General features: G+C 41.1%; 1 protein-coding gene across 1 annotated transcript in view; it reads right to left on the bottom strand.

The window, feature by feature from the left end:
• USP34 (ubiquitin specific peptidase 34) overlaps positions 1–14834 on the bottom strand; it is a 272737-nt gene that overhangs the window by 98216 nt on the left and 159687 nt on the right. The window contains exons 36-39 of the mRNA XM_034764180.1: positions 12729–12860; positions 11099–11154; positions 10888–11008; positions 2649–2832 (exon numbers count right to left, since the gene is read on the bottom strand). Coding sequence (XP_034620071.1) covers positions 2649–2832; positions 10888–11008; positions 11099–11154; positions 12729–12860 — 493 coding nt within the window. The remainder of the gene's footprint in view (positions 1–2648; positions 2833–10887; positions 11009–11098; positions 11155–12728; positions 12861–14834) is intronic.

The following is a 14834-nucleotide window of genomic DNA, read 5'->3' as shown; positions in this document are numbered from 1 at the left end:
CAGGAGCACTTGGCGACCCCCTAGGAATTGCCATTAGCTTCAGTCAGTAGGGGACACAAGGAAATGTGGTAAAGAGACAAGAACAGGGGAAAATTCAGTGGCAGGATTAGATGACCAAAGGCTACATTTGGTGTAAAGATATAGGATCCCCCCTGTGAACCTCAAAAAATAAACAACTAAAACCAAAAAGATGGGAAAAATTGGTTTGTTTTGATTTGGTTTTTGGGGTGCGGAGAAACTCTAAGGAAGAGAGACAAGGAGACATGACCAGATTTTTTTTTTTTTTTTTTTTAAAGGAACAGCAGCTCAAAGCCAAGCAAAGAGATAAATTCCAATTTTAAGATGCTTAGCAAGACCAGGATTGTATCAACGAATCAACAGAATTATAAGGAAAATGGGCACTGAAAGTTGGGCAGGGGATAAGCAACAGAGAATGCTGGCACCTCAGAAGGGGTTAACCAAACACAGTTGGTACCATTAGATAGTCCACTTTCCTAAGACTGGCAGCAATGCAAATGTGGGCTTGCCAAGTGGATCAGATCTATGTGGGGGACCTGAGCAGGAGACAGACAATCTAGAGAAGACTATGTTAGAGGAAAGCAACAATGAATGCAGTGTCCACAATTAATGGAGGAAATGCCAGGGACAATATTAGTGGTTAGGATAATTGGAACCTGAAGTGGGAGAAACATCAACTGGAGTAAGAAAAAAGACTGCACCTGGAGAGAAACTGGCAGAGAGAGAAGGTCCACCAGCACAGGGAAAAGCGGCATGCTAAGTGTGAGAGTAAATGTCAGCGTGAAATGGACATCAAGGACAGGATTGGAGGGGTGGGGGTGAGAGAGGAGGAGAAGATTAACATTAGGCTTCTATTTTTTGAGAATCTTGGCCTAAGAATCTAGATAACCAGTGTCTGAACAGTTCAGTTAAAACGGAGACAGAAACCACACATTCAGTTCCATATCCAATATAGATTACAAACTATTCCTAAAATATAGAGATGCGGACATTTTTGTTTTTTTTCAGAAGTCCTTAAGAAAGGGGCATATAATAGAAAGTCAACAATGGATAACATGAGGTTTCTAACTTCCTTTCTGAACTGTAAGGTACTGACAATGTAAACCTGGATATCGTGAATTATGGAAAAATTAAGACTGCCAGAGAAACCTGAACTGACATTTTGAGGCTCAGAGAAATAAATTTTGGGGAGCTCAAAAGAGTGATGAGAATTATGATGAATTTGCAAATTAAACAAGGAAAATAACTAAAGAAATAGATAAACAGGAACAGGGTTTTCATTAGAGAGAAAGAGTTGGAACTAACAGGCATGAAATAATTTTATCAACATTGTTATTTAGATTTGTCAGCATGATTGGATATTGACCCCCCAAAATGTTGCACAAGCTGGTAAGATAGCTAATCACTATGAAAACAGCCATGTGAAAACAGAGAAGAAAACCTAAGAAGGAATAGGCAAGCAACAGGGGCACAAAGCCTGAACCTGGCAGAGGAAGCCATTTTGATCATCCACAAGGAGCTCATTGGGAAGAGATGTTACATCTGCCAAAAAGATGATTGCCCCATTAGCCACCAGAGGTCACTTGCACCTCAGTCAGGGCAGCTTTCACCTATGAACAATAAAATAAACTGCATCAAGCATCTGCTTGATAAGGAAAGTCAGAGGCCATATCCAACAGAAAAGAATGACATATATGCTATTAAATTCACTCCATAAACAATCTGTATATTTATTGCTTGTCTCCTAACAGGACCAGGTGCTCTAAATAACCAATGAAAATGGGGGGGGGGGGGTGAGAGAGATAATAGATTTTATTAATGGGTAAATTGTTTCAAAGATAGCATTATTTAAAAAATTATGTACATGCTGTTAAAGCCCCAACTGGTGCAAACCAGTCAGCTGCTTGGTGGGCAAAGTACATCTACACTAGCGCTCCCTCCGTTACTATCACAACTAGAGCTGCACAAGTAGTAGTGCAATAGGGGAAAAGTTTAAGAAAAATGGTAGTGCTGATAAGGCCTTTCTTTACCATAACTTTTCTAAGATGTGCCTACCTATCTTAACTCTTGCCAACTATAAGACTAGATATGTTATGCATATTTTTTTGTTTTAATCTGATTGTCTCTATATATTCTTAATACATCTTGTTTTTAACTCGATCATTTGGGTCTTAGATTGTTTAGAGGTAAAGTCACTCCAATATGGTCTAGGAAGGAAGGAAGTCTTATGATCACTTGTGAGAGACAGTTGAGTACCTATCCTGGAGCACCTCCCCGAGGGAATCCCTTAATGTATCAGTATCTATAGTATATAGGGGACTGAAGGTTATACTCCCCTCCTCATGGGGCAATGCATCAGAGTTAAGTGAAGGTTCTCTGCTCCCAAAAGGATCCATCAGGGATGGAAGTAATTCCCCACTGTGACACTGTGCCAGGCTGTCCCAGCATGAGAGTGGGCAGAAGGACCAACAGAGTGGGAGTGTGCACTTAAGGCACATTCTTCTCATTCTTAAGCAATCTTTATACATCCAAAAACTTTTACAAAAGCCCAACCCCAAAATGTTAATACTGAAAAATATCTATCTTGCATAAAATACTTACAAAAACTAAACATGAATAAATATTCTTACACTGCATATGTTGTGCCATAACCCAGTTGTGGAGCAGCCTGTAGTTTTCTACAGACCCCTTTACCATTTCTACCAACAAGTCGTAAGCAGCAGCCCTTGAAGAATGTGACTTGCATTTTGGCTGTTGTTTATCTTTTAGACTTGGCAGCAAAAACAGAAGATTGAAGATGTCTCTTAGAAACTCCTGTAAAACAATTCAATCAGTAGGTATATCAGTTTGTACAAATATTAAAAACACTGTTATATAATTGTATATCGTTTCAAACTTTCTAGGAGGCTTCCTCCATCAGATAAAAACAATTTTAATGTCCTATAGATAAATTTTGGACTGCAGACTTTGACAGTGTCTCCTTTACACCATTCTCTGTATATTATATAACATACCAAAAAGCAGTCTTCAAGTAATTTGAAGAGAAGCATTGTAAATGTGTTACACTACCATGATGGAAAGATAAATATGTCCACCAAAAAAAGTTAACACAAATTATCTGTAGCTCTAGCACAGCACTGCTATTTGGCATAAGAAACCAGAAAAAAATTAATGAAGACTACCAAACATCCATAATTGAGTTACATTCAGGTTTAAGTAAGACTTAAAGATTACTCATGTTATGTAACATTGCCAATCTAAAACATTACTATTCCTACAAATCATATTAACATAATAGGTCATGTATATTATACCAGAAACAACTGTTATCATAACACTATGAAATTAATACACTTCACAGTTCTGTACAATTATTTTCTTTTTCTTTGTAAATTTATTAAACTATAAAGAAAGAAAGAAAGAAAGAAAGAAAGAAAGAAAGAAAGAAAGAAAGAAAGAAAGAAAGAAAGAAAGAAAGAAAGAAATACTGATGTTACACATGAAATACACATACTACACAAGCGATGATCAACAGAATTTCTAATATAAAAAGACTGGGTAAAATACAAGTCAATGACTAAACTTCTATTGACTTTAGTGAGTCAGGATTTCACCCAGGGTATTTTAGTTTACACTGACAAAACTATCCAGGTACACCTTTTAAGTGTCTTTGAAAAGGTCAGTTTCACCCATTACTATTTATCCATAAAAGTCATGTATTATCAGTCTGTGTTTTAATGTTCACATACTAAAATTGATTTTAAGTGTTCCATTGCTATCGATTCAGGTTTTTTTAAATTATGATTTTAATGACAAATGCTGTATATTAAATATTGCTCCATGAACAAAGTGAATCCATGTTAAATGGACTAAAAAGAGAGCAAACAATGGCTGTTCCGAGTCATGTTGATATTGGGCAACAGATACACAAGTTGTAATTTGTTACCCACATTTGCTACACCAGATAAATATGACAAGAAATTGGGGGTGGGGGGTCCCTAAACTTATCCCTTTCCTGTTTTAGTCACATTAATTCAACAACATTAAAATAAATAAATAAATAAATAAATAAACAAATAAAAAGACGTATTACAAGCCCTAATAAGATGACCAATTTTTTCCAAAAATTACACCACTTTTCTAAATATGTAGTAGGGAGTAATAAGTAGGAGGGAAGGTTGTGTGCAGAAGGTTTAAGTAGCAAGGAAGGAGTGGAGGCTTTTTTTTTGCAAATAGCAAGAAACAGGTTGGAAGTGCTTATTAACGGGAAGGGGAGAGAGTAGAGCTAAAACGGCTGACAGCTGGTATGAGACAGGCTGAGTGTGCTTATCACAGGATAGGTTGAAAAGTTGGCTAACGTGTTAAAAATACACTTTGTAAACCACAAATGCTTGCAGCCAGGAATAAATATTTAGGTAGTGTCTGCACTAGCCTTTACAAATGTGTTACCTGCCTGGCAATTAATTAGCTTTAGGTAAAAAAAAAAAAAAATCTAGTGTAGATATACAGTTAGGAAGGAGAGAGGAGAAGTAAACAAACACATTGAGCCCTAGTCTACACTACAAAGTTATGTCAATGTAAGTCACCTTGGGTCAACCTGTTTGTGCATGTCTATACTCAAATGTGTTTCCCGCAGATGTAAACGCCCAGTTAAAGCAATGCAATAATATCATCTCTCCAAATGGCTTTGAGCCATGGTCAGCCTACTGTGATCAATGCAACCCAAGCGTAGACACTGCAACATATGTCGACCCTAACAGTTCCCCAGCAGTTGTCCCACAATGCCCAACACTGACCACTCTGGTCACAACAGTGAACTCCACCACCCAGGCATCACAGAGACCTGAAGCCACCCTGCCGCTTTAAAACTCCTGTGTGTTTTTGAAGTGCCTTTTCCCAGTGCTCTTCCTTGCTGTGTTGCAACTGCCCAATCAGACCTGTGGAGAGAAGAGGCTGTGCAGGCACAGCTATGGACCAGTCTTAGAAACGTGGACATCTATGAAAGATTGCACATGGGATGCAGGTGAAGGGGTATGACAGGATCAGGAGCACTGCTAAGTGAAAGTGAAGGCACTGCAGCAGGCATACTACACATGGCCACAGAGGCCAACAGTTCACCTGGCGACGAGGCACAAACTGCCACTTGTACAGAGAGCTGCATGCCATACTTATCAGAGATCCCACCAGTACCCCGCAGACGACCCTGGATACCTCAGTGTACGGCAAGATGGAGACCCGTCCAGCTATGCCATGAGCCCAGATCTTTTTGAGACTCCATGACAGTCTAGTCAGCCAAGCATGGACAAACCCAATCCAGGAAAAGAAGTCTCTGTGTGTGCATGCATTCTCCCTTAACATTTTTAAAAGTGAAGACGGCAGCCAGCTCAACACCAGGCTATCAGGACACAGGTACCTATTGTTAATTGTTTTACTTCTACAAAAAAAGGTAGAGGTACAACAAACAAAGCAAGAGTTGTTATTAGGTTTTCATTTCCCTGTAGGGTTAAGGAGGCGACCAAGTGCAGTAGTTTGCTTATGTACATAGTATATTCCTTGCATCTTCCTGAGAGATCTTGATGAAACTTTCATAGGGGTAACTCTGCAATCCTTTCTTGATGGTTTCTAGGGATGGCTGCCTTATTCCTTCCTCTCAGGTAGGACACTTTCCTACGCCACTTCATAATGACTTCAGCAGGTACCATTGCACTAAAGAGACTAGCAGCATAAGGGCCTGGGCAGCTCAGGACGCCAGCTGCTTTCTGTGCCTCTGTGACCCTCAAGAGTGAAATATCAATTAAAATCACCACTGTCTGCAGAAAATAGTGCCAGTAATCAGTGCCATTACCCTGTACTTGTATCTATGGAAACAGATGCCAAAATTTTATTGTTTTATACCCTGAACAGTTCCCTTATTTCCCCCAGCCCTCACCCAGGCAGGGCATCTTCACCATGGCTGCGGCTGGAGAGCAGTGTTGTGCAGAAGTGCTCCAAAGCTTAACTGTCAATAAGCATATCTTAATTAAAACTATTATGAGTAAAAGGGAAGGGAGCTTTGTGTAAGCTCAAAAGCTTGACTCTCTCACCAGCAGAAGTTTGCCCAATAAAATATATTATCTCACTCACTTTGTCTCTCTAACAGTTGGTGTATGTTTGGCTGAAATGGACTAAAATGGACACAAATGTTTTCCACCATTCTAATTTTAAAGCGCTGTTCTGTTAAGTTTTGTAAGTTTGCACTGTATTGGTTTTTAATTGCACATTATTTTTGCACTTTGTTTGGTACAAAATCCATTTTTATTTTTTGGAAATAAATTCATCTTTGTTACTTCGTAATATCAACCGCAGAACGCCTAGCGCTACTCAAAACACAGAACCACACCAGGACCACAGAACACATAGATTCAGTGACAGTGTAATAATTATAAAAATACAGTAAGCACCATAGAATTGATAGGTTCATTTAAAGACCTGATATTCAGAATTGTACACCAAGCACTACACAATTCCTAACACCCTCCCCACAAAATTTCCAAGCCAGGTAGAGCAATGTCCAGCACATTACTGTGGCTGACCATTAAAGTGGTCTTTCGAGGCCTCCCTCATCCGCACAGCTCTGCGCTGAACTCTTCTAATAGCCCTTTTGTCTGGTTGTTCAAAGTCAGCAGACACCACTCCACCCCAGTGGCAACTTTTTCCCCTTTGCCTCACAGATATTATGCAGAACACAGCAGACAGCTATAACCACTGGGATATTCTTTTCACTGAGATCTGACCTAGTCAGTAAAAACTGACCTCATCCCTTCAATCTACTGAAAGTACACTCAACTGTCATTCTGCACCTCTTGAGCCAATAGCTGAATCTTTCCTTGGAGCTGTCAAGGTTACCATATATGGCTTCATGAGCCCCAGGGAACATGGGGTAGGCTGGGTCCTCCAGGACCACTACTGGCATTTCAATGTAGTCAATGGTAATCCCCAATTGGGAAAAAAACTTCCGTGCTTTCAGCTTCTTGAACAGTCCTGTGTTTGTAAAGATGTGCGCATCGTGCACCTTCTCTGATTAGCCCACACTGATATCAGTTAATCATCCCCAGTGAGCCACCAATGTTGCATAACCATAGGAAAAATAGCCCTTTCTGTTGATGTACTCTGTGGCAAGGTGGGCTAAGGTGAAAATAGGGATGTGCATGCCTTGAATCACCCCACTGCAGTTCAAGAACCCCACAGCTGCAAATCCATCCACAACCACCAGCACACTACCTAGAGCAGTGGTTCTCAACCAGTGACCCAATCAGTACATAGCTGCAGCCCATGTGACATCCTCAGGGCCATACAGGTAGTGTATATATATTGTGTGGATGCGGTTCACATAACACAGAGAGCTGCATATGAGGCTCACAATGGTAAATAGGTTGAGACCCACTGGCGTAGATGCTTCCTACATCAATGGAAGGGGTTTTTCTGTCAATGCAGGTAATTCACGTCTCCAAGAGGCAGTAGCTAGGTCGAGGGAAGAATCCTTCTGTCCACTTAGCCGTGTCTACACCAGGGATTAGGTCGACCTAAATACAGTGCTCACGGCGGAAAATATTTCGCAGCCCTGAGTGACGTAGCTAGGTTGACCTCAGTTTTAGGTGTGGAGTGGGGCTAAATAAATGGATCTTGCAAAAGAGACCTTCTCAGGGTTTGTGAGGGACTTAATTTTCTTCTAATTTATTGATAAAGCACAGGACACCCACACAGATGTTACATGTCCACTACTACAGTCTATAGACTGTAGTAACAGTAACTAATCCCCAGATACGGGAGGCTTTGGTCAGTGCCTTATTCCACTAAGTATGGCGCCTGTTACAGCACTAACAACATTGCAAAGATTTCTCCCCAGAAATCTTCTAGTCAGATAGCCACATCCTGATCTCTAAAAAGTACACTGAGTGAGATCTTCTATAGGTCAATGTACTTAACCAATGATATTCAGGACCTTTTCATGCTTCAAAAATCCATTTTAGTAAGAATACTGGAATACATGGTTTCTTGGAGTTAAATCCTATTATTCTGACACCAATAGGAGAGTTTGTCCAAACTCTTGCACAAGCAAAAAGGGTGTAAGTTCTGCAGGAGGCTACAAGAGGAATATACCACCTTGCCACTCAATAGCCAAGCCATCAGGCTCAGGTAGTCTGAATAGGAAAGCCTACCTCTCTCACACACTTGAGTACATGAAAGAAGACATTGGAATTTTTTTTCTTTTGAGAGGGATGGGGCCAAGGGTGGGAATTTGTGGAGATTTTTCAAAAATTCTCGATAGGTGAGGATGACCTGCCTGCTGAATCCTACATGTTGAAGACCACAGTTCTACCATTGCAGAGTAGTTTCTGCAGGAGTCTCGCTGCTATGTAAAGATGGAGAGCTGTCAGCATCTGAGCCACTTCCCACTGAATAACAAGGGTCTATAGGGCAGGGTAGTAGTGGGACGTCTACCCTTTTGTAACTTGCAACTATTGGCCTTTTGCCCACACTATTTTATTGATTCTGCCATGCTGGAAAAGAAGAGGAGAGGAGCTTGGCAGGTGCTCCTATTCAAGAAATAATGACAAAAAATGGACATACCTTCACTAGTATAAAAGATGCATTTTTAAAATGTTCGCTATTGTGTTCAAAATACACCTTTCTTCCTAGTGTAGATATGATGAACATAGTCTCCTAGAAGAAGGAAGGCAAAGGAGCAAAAGTACCATTCGCTGCTGCCCCAGAACTTGATTTTTAAAACATTGGTAATAACAGATAAGGTAGCAGCACCAAACCATCACTTTGTTTGCATGGACAAAGAGAGAATCTGAAGTGACGTGGAAAAGGAGTGTCCACATCTCAGAATCCACTGGACAAGACTGAGCTGCTGTCAATATTTTTCAAAGAGAGAGAGAGTCCAAATGTATCACTCTGGAGAAAAGTTTATGATCAAGCAATCCTGCTCCATTCTGTTTCATGGTACTTAAAAGGGAAACTGTCCATTTGTTTCACACCAACACAGTGAAATAAATAGACACAGGCTATTTTATAATAGACAAACCAAATAGTAAATTATAACATTTTAAATAGTTTTTTTTTTTTTAAATTATATTGGGTCAAGACTTATTTTCAAATAATCTGTTGGGACCCTGGTCTTTAAGCAAAAACAAAATTCTGCTTTAAAAATCATCTGTTGTGGCTACTGCTCTGACCACATTCAGCTCTTCTTCAAATCCCATTATTGGCTTCCCCTCAACCTACATATAGCTAAGGTCCTTCTCTTTAGCTTCAAGGCTCTGCACAATTTTACTGCTCTCTCCTTGTTTTCTTTTAGTCCTCTCCTCACTCCTTCGTTTTACCCAACCTGCAGAACTGTGCCTTCTGTGTCCTCCTCCTTCCCATCTTCTCTCTGTACTGTCTTCCAAACTGCACTTTATGCCTTGAATTCCCACCCTGACCTGCTTTTTAACTTCTTTTCCTTCAGATCTCTCCTTAAATCACACTTTTCCCAAGAGGCCTATAAACTGTAGTCTTCTCAAAGTATTGTTAGCAAAATGAACCACAAAAAACCCCAAAACCACATAAATTCATTATAACAAAATTTGTTCTAATGAGAAGTACTAAATTCAACTCCTTAGTTACTTGTTTTTTTACCTATGCTATCCTCCCATCCTTCAACTATCTGCTGTCTATTTAGACCGTACAATCCTGATGGGACAGATCTATCTTATAACTCATTTATAACACAAGTATCACACGTATGAGATTACATTAATAAGTAGAAATACTGTTATTACTGAAAACTAGTATTACATTAGAGAATGCCCAAGTTAGAAAGAGATTATTATACATTCAGATAATAAAATTACCAGGAGGCATTTTATGTTTGTAAATTAGAAAAGGGGACTTTGAGCTAGCCAAATAGGATTAAATGTAGTCACATATATGGGTCTAATTATTGACTGAAACCTCATCATGGACTTGATCCAAAGCCTAGTGAACTCAATGGAAAGACTCTCATTGATTTCAATGAGCTTTAGATTTGCAGGTCTCATGTTTCATATGTGACGCTGTACATCGCTTCCATAGCCAGACCAAAAGTTTGAACAAATCACTGAAGAGAAGAGCAAAAGTTGTGCACATGAGCTTTGCTTTTTTATTTTAGGAATGGAATTCTCAGTCCCAACAAGCCAAGCTGCTATGCAAGCTGGTCATGGCCACAGGGAAGGATCACAAACGCAAGCCCACTGCTTCCTCAGCCCATGTAAGAGTTGGGCCCACTGCATCTGTGCAGCGCATAGATTCCCTGGTATTATTCCTGGCCTGTTCATAATGACATCTCATCAGCAGTTCTCCACAACATGTAGGGATGGAAAGAATGGTACAGGATTCTTGTGACAGGTGTCTGCTCCTGTCCATGTGTGCAAGTGACTTTAAAGCTAATTTAGGATCTTCTACACGTGCATGGGATGCCCCAGGATTTGGCCAAGGAAAAACAGGAATCAAATATTTTGTAAGAACTTGGAAAAAGCTGAGCAGTCCTGAAAATGCTTTGAGATAATCAAAGATATAAATAAATACATACATACATACAGGATCTGCAAGAGACAAGAATTTTGTTCTGAGGTTAAAAATGGCTAGAAAGAGAGAGAGTGTGTGTGTGTCACATTGTATTGCTGTTTTTTAAAATAAAATAATCCAATTAGGAAAATGTGTTTCTGTCAATCATCATATGACAAAGGAACAGTATTTATGCAACCCCTACACTCAAGAGAGTAAAACAAAGCTTAAAATGAAGCAGTTTACAGTAACAGGAGGTAACGTTAGCTATTTGGCATTTTCCAAGTACTTTATTCTTACCTGTCCTTCCCGGGAAAATTTAAAAGGTGGTTTGTGTTTAATAACACTCGTTGCAAGCCGCAGGAGCCCTGTAAGACCATCATCTTCTATGTTACCATCTTGATGATCAAGGATTTCTCTGCTATACAAAAAAAAAATTAAGCTCTATATGTCCCATTAAGAATACATGAAATACAAACTTTAAAATAAAATTAACATCACCAAATCTTACCTTCGAATGCAGTCAGCGAGGTGTCTTGCTAGGGCATCTAAATCAAGCAGTGTTGTCTGAATTAAAAATAAAGGAAAATGGAATACCAATACAAAATAATCATACATTTTATACATTCTTGGTTGATTCACAAACCAAATTAAATAACCTTAGTTTGCAGCTAAGCTTTGATTTACTTGAGATGTGTGTTGCTGTGGGTGCTCCACTTTAGGTGAGCATGCACTCTGCACTTCCGATTGAAGATTTTTGGTAGCAAAGCCTGTTCAACTCATGCATGTACCCTACACATCCTCGTGCCCCATACCAAGGCTATATAACGCTGTGCAGGTGAACTGCTCTCAGTTCTTCTCTACCACAAAGTCCCACAGAGGAAACTCCAAAGTAGAGGGGAAGGAGGGTGGGTAGTGGAACACCCACAGAGACACACATTTTGAAGAACTCCAGTTACTGCACAAGATAAGTAACCTCTCCTTCTTAGAGTAGTGTCCCTGTGGATGCTCCACTTCAGGTGACTCCACAGCAGTAATCCACCTAAGGAGGTGGCAGGTTCAGAACAGAGTCCAGCACTGAAGAAAGAACTGCGATGCCTACTGCAGCATCCAATCTAGCAGCGTGAACCAACGCATAATGGCTGGGGAAAAAAATACACTGAGCTCCACGTTGCAACTTCGGACATTTCAACAACTGCAACATCTTTGAGTAGGGCTACAGACAGACTATGATATAGTAGAATGCGCAGTTACTAGTAGGGGAGGCTGAGTATCAGTGAAAACACAGGAGGCAATAACGCACCCAGAGATCCATTTAGAAAATCTGTGTGTGTAACCTCCATTTTTGGAGGTTACATGCCTCCTGTAGATTCCTTCCTGCTATTTAAAAGCACATTTTGTACTGCTAGTGAACATGACTCCTCCTGTCCTGAGAACCACTGAGGGACCAGGCATGGAACTGCAGAACATTCAGATCATGGTGAAGCATCTGAAATGGATCCTGAGACAACAGTTGAGAATTGATTGGCATAGAAGGCAACAAGTGATTGTGATGAGATAAGGAAACCAAACTTGTCTTGGCTAAGTTGGTGCAATCAAAGTTACACTGCCTTGGTCCTGATTGATCTTGTTGAGATCCTTTAAAAACAATAGAGTAGTGGATATGCATAAAAAAGATCCCTTGTCCATGTAATAAGAATGGCATCTCCTAGAGATTGGGAATTGAGTCCTCCTCTGGAAGTTCTCCTCTGCAGAATTTCCTGCACTTCATGTTGGCTCCAGCGGCAAAAAAATGAACCTCTGGAAATCTCCATGCTAGGAATATTTTGTTGAGGACTCGAAAGTCCAACTCCCATTTATAATTTAGGGGGGAAATGTCTGCTGGTCATCTGCCAAGATGTTTTGTATATCAGAAGGTAAGAAGCTGAAATGAGTGACTTGTTTTTGATTACGGGAAGAGTGTAGCACCAAGCTTTTCTGACCACTCTTAACTCTAGCAGATTGATGTGCAAGCGTTGTTCTTGTGACCATTTGCCTTGGGCTGTGTGAGGACCCACATGTGCTCTCCATCCCAAGAGGGAAATGTACAATGTTATCAGGACCATGGGGGGACTCTGCATAAATGGGATTTCTGCACAAACCTTTAAGAAGGATTCTTCCACCAGATGAGTGGCTGAAGGACCCAGCTGGGTACAGGTACCTCCTTGTTCAGACTGTGTTTGTTGGGTACACAAACTGTCCTGAGCCACCGCTGGAGACAGCAAAGATGTAACCTGGAGTTTTGTGTTACAAAAAACACAAACTGCCATAAGCACTAGCAGTTGCAGACATGTCCCTATTGGAACTTGTGAACTGAGCTGAGTCCTTTGGATAAGGTTTTTCAGAGTGAGGAACCTGTCAGGAGGGAGATAAGCCCTGCCCATCACCAAATCCAAAAATGCTCCTATAAAAAGGATAGGGGTCAAGGTTGATTTCTCATTTATTTGTAGGCCTAAACTGTGGAACAGTGAAGTTGTTGTTGAACTACTGACTGCACTTCCTGATGATATCAGCATTTGAGGAGCCACTCATCAAGGTAGGGAAACACTGTTTTCCAAGATGTTGGTGGTGGGCAGCTATGACCACCATGATTCTTGAGAAAAACCCGTGGGGCAGAAGGAAGGCTGAACAGTAGGACCCAGTACTGGTACTGATTGTGATCAAATGTGAAATGGATGAATTGCAATGGGGAAGTAGGCATGTTTGAGGTCGAGAGTTGCAAACCAGTCCCTGGACTCTAGGGAGGAAATTATAGCTACCAGGGACATTGACTGCACTGCACCATTACGCAGGGAGGGGAGGAGGGAGCAGTTGTTCAGCTTGCCGGGGGGAGAGGGAATAGCACTTTATGGCCAGGAGTGGGGGAGCGAGGCTCAGAAGCTGCTGCAAAAGGGGGAGTGGGTCAGTGTGGCAATGCTGACTCATCTCCAGTGACCGGAGGCTGAGAAGTTCAAAACAGGAAAAAAGCCCCTTTTTCCCAGACCAGGCAGAGCTGCACCCACCCTCCTTTCCCTTAATGTGGCAAAAAATACAAGTTTTAGTCAGGACCTGCTGTGGGCTTTGCACTAGCCATTCCTTTATAGGGAAGCTGGGAAGGAATTTTTTCCTCACCACCAGATTTGGCTTAGGTGGAAAGGGAGGGGAGTTAGGCTATGATGTTGCAACTCATTATGTAAGTCTGGGGCAGATGTCCAGTGCAGGTACTCTATAGAGAAAATATACAGGGACTGGATAAATGACTCGGTAAAGGACTTAAAAAGGAGATGCTTGTTAAAGGAGCGAAGGGGGGGGGAGGCTGGGGCTTCTATGACTGTTAAGGCAGAGAGCTAACCCCCTCTTCTTATACTCCACCTTACCCCTTGTTCGGGGGTGGGTGGTAAGGTCCCAGCAATAGGTTGGCTACAGGACTTGGATGGAAAAAGGAGGCGGCTGTCAGAAGGGTAGATATTGAATGAAAATGGCGATATCTGACCTGTACACTTTTATCTGTCGGGTAGTCCCAGACACCTAATAATAAAGTTGCAGCCTGATTAAAACCATATCAAGTGTCTCCTGCCCTTCTTTTGGTATAGTTGGACAATGTCCTGATTTTCAGATGTCTGACATACTTGTTCAATTGTCTAATATCTAGTGAAGACCTCCAACACCATTTTTCTTCGGTATCAAAAAATATTTTGAATAGAACTCTTTGCCTCTGTGTTGAGTTGGAACTGGTTTTACGGTCCCTAGACTTAGGAGCACTGTCATCTCCTGTCTCAGCAATTGATTGAGAGGGGTTCCTGAAGAGGGATGGGGAAGGGAGGTAGAAGGACAGGATGCAGGTAAACTAGATAGTATAACCCAAAGTAATGGCCTCCAATACCCATTTGTCTGATGGCATAGCCTCCCATGCTTGCTTCCATACAGCTAAGAAACTCTATTGAGTGACAAGCTTCATTAGGTCCTTGAATTGCCAAAAGTCATCAGTGGTGGCATTACTACCTCGATGATGAGGAACATCATAATGTGAAGCCTCATCACATAATGATGAGGAAGCAATATTTGTAAATGTGGTCACTTCCTTTTCTGTCCTTGCCTCTTGCTCCTCAAATATGTCCTCTGCTGATTCAGAGTGGAGGGAGAGATGGACAGTACCAGAGAATGAGGTCTTCTATGTTCCTTATGAGACTGAATCAGGGCCCCTCTAAATTGCTGGCAGTACATTGCCC

This window comes from Trachemys scripta, chromosome 3 (genome assembly GCF_013100865.1).
Source record: "Trachemys scripta elegans isolate TJP31775 chromosome 3, CAS_Tse_1.0, whole genome shotgun sequence".
Classification (NCBI taxonomy): Eukaryota; Metazoa; Chordata; order Testudines; family Emydidae; genus Trachemys; species Trachemys scripta.
The sequence above is the reverse complement of the archived record's forward strand: the minus strand, read 5'-3'. Positions and strand labels throughout refer to the sequence as shown.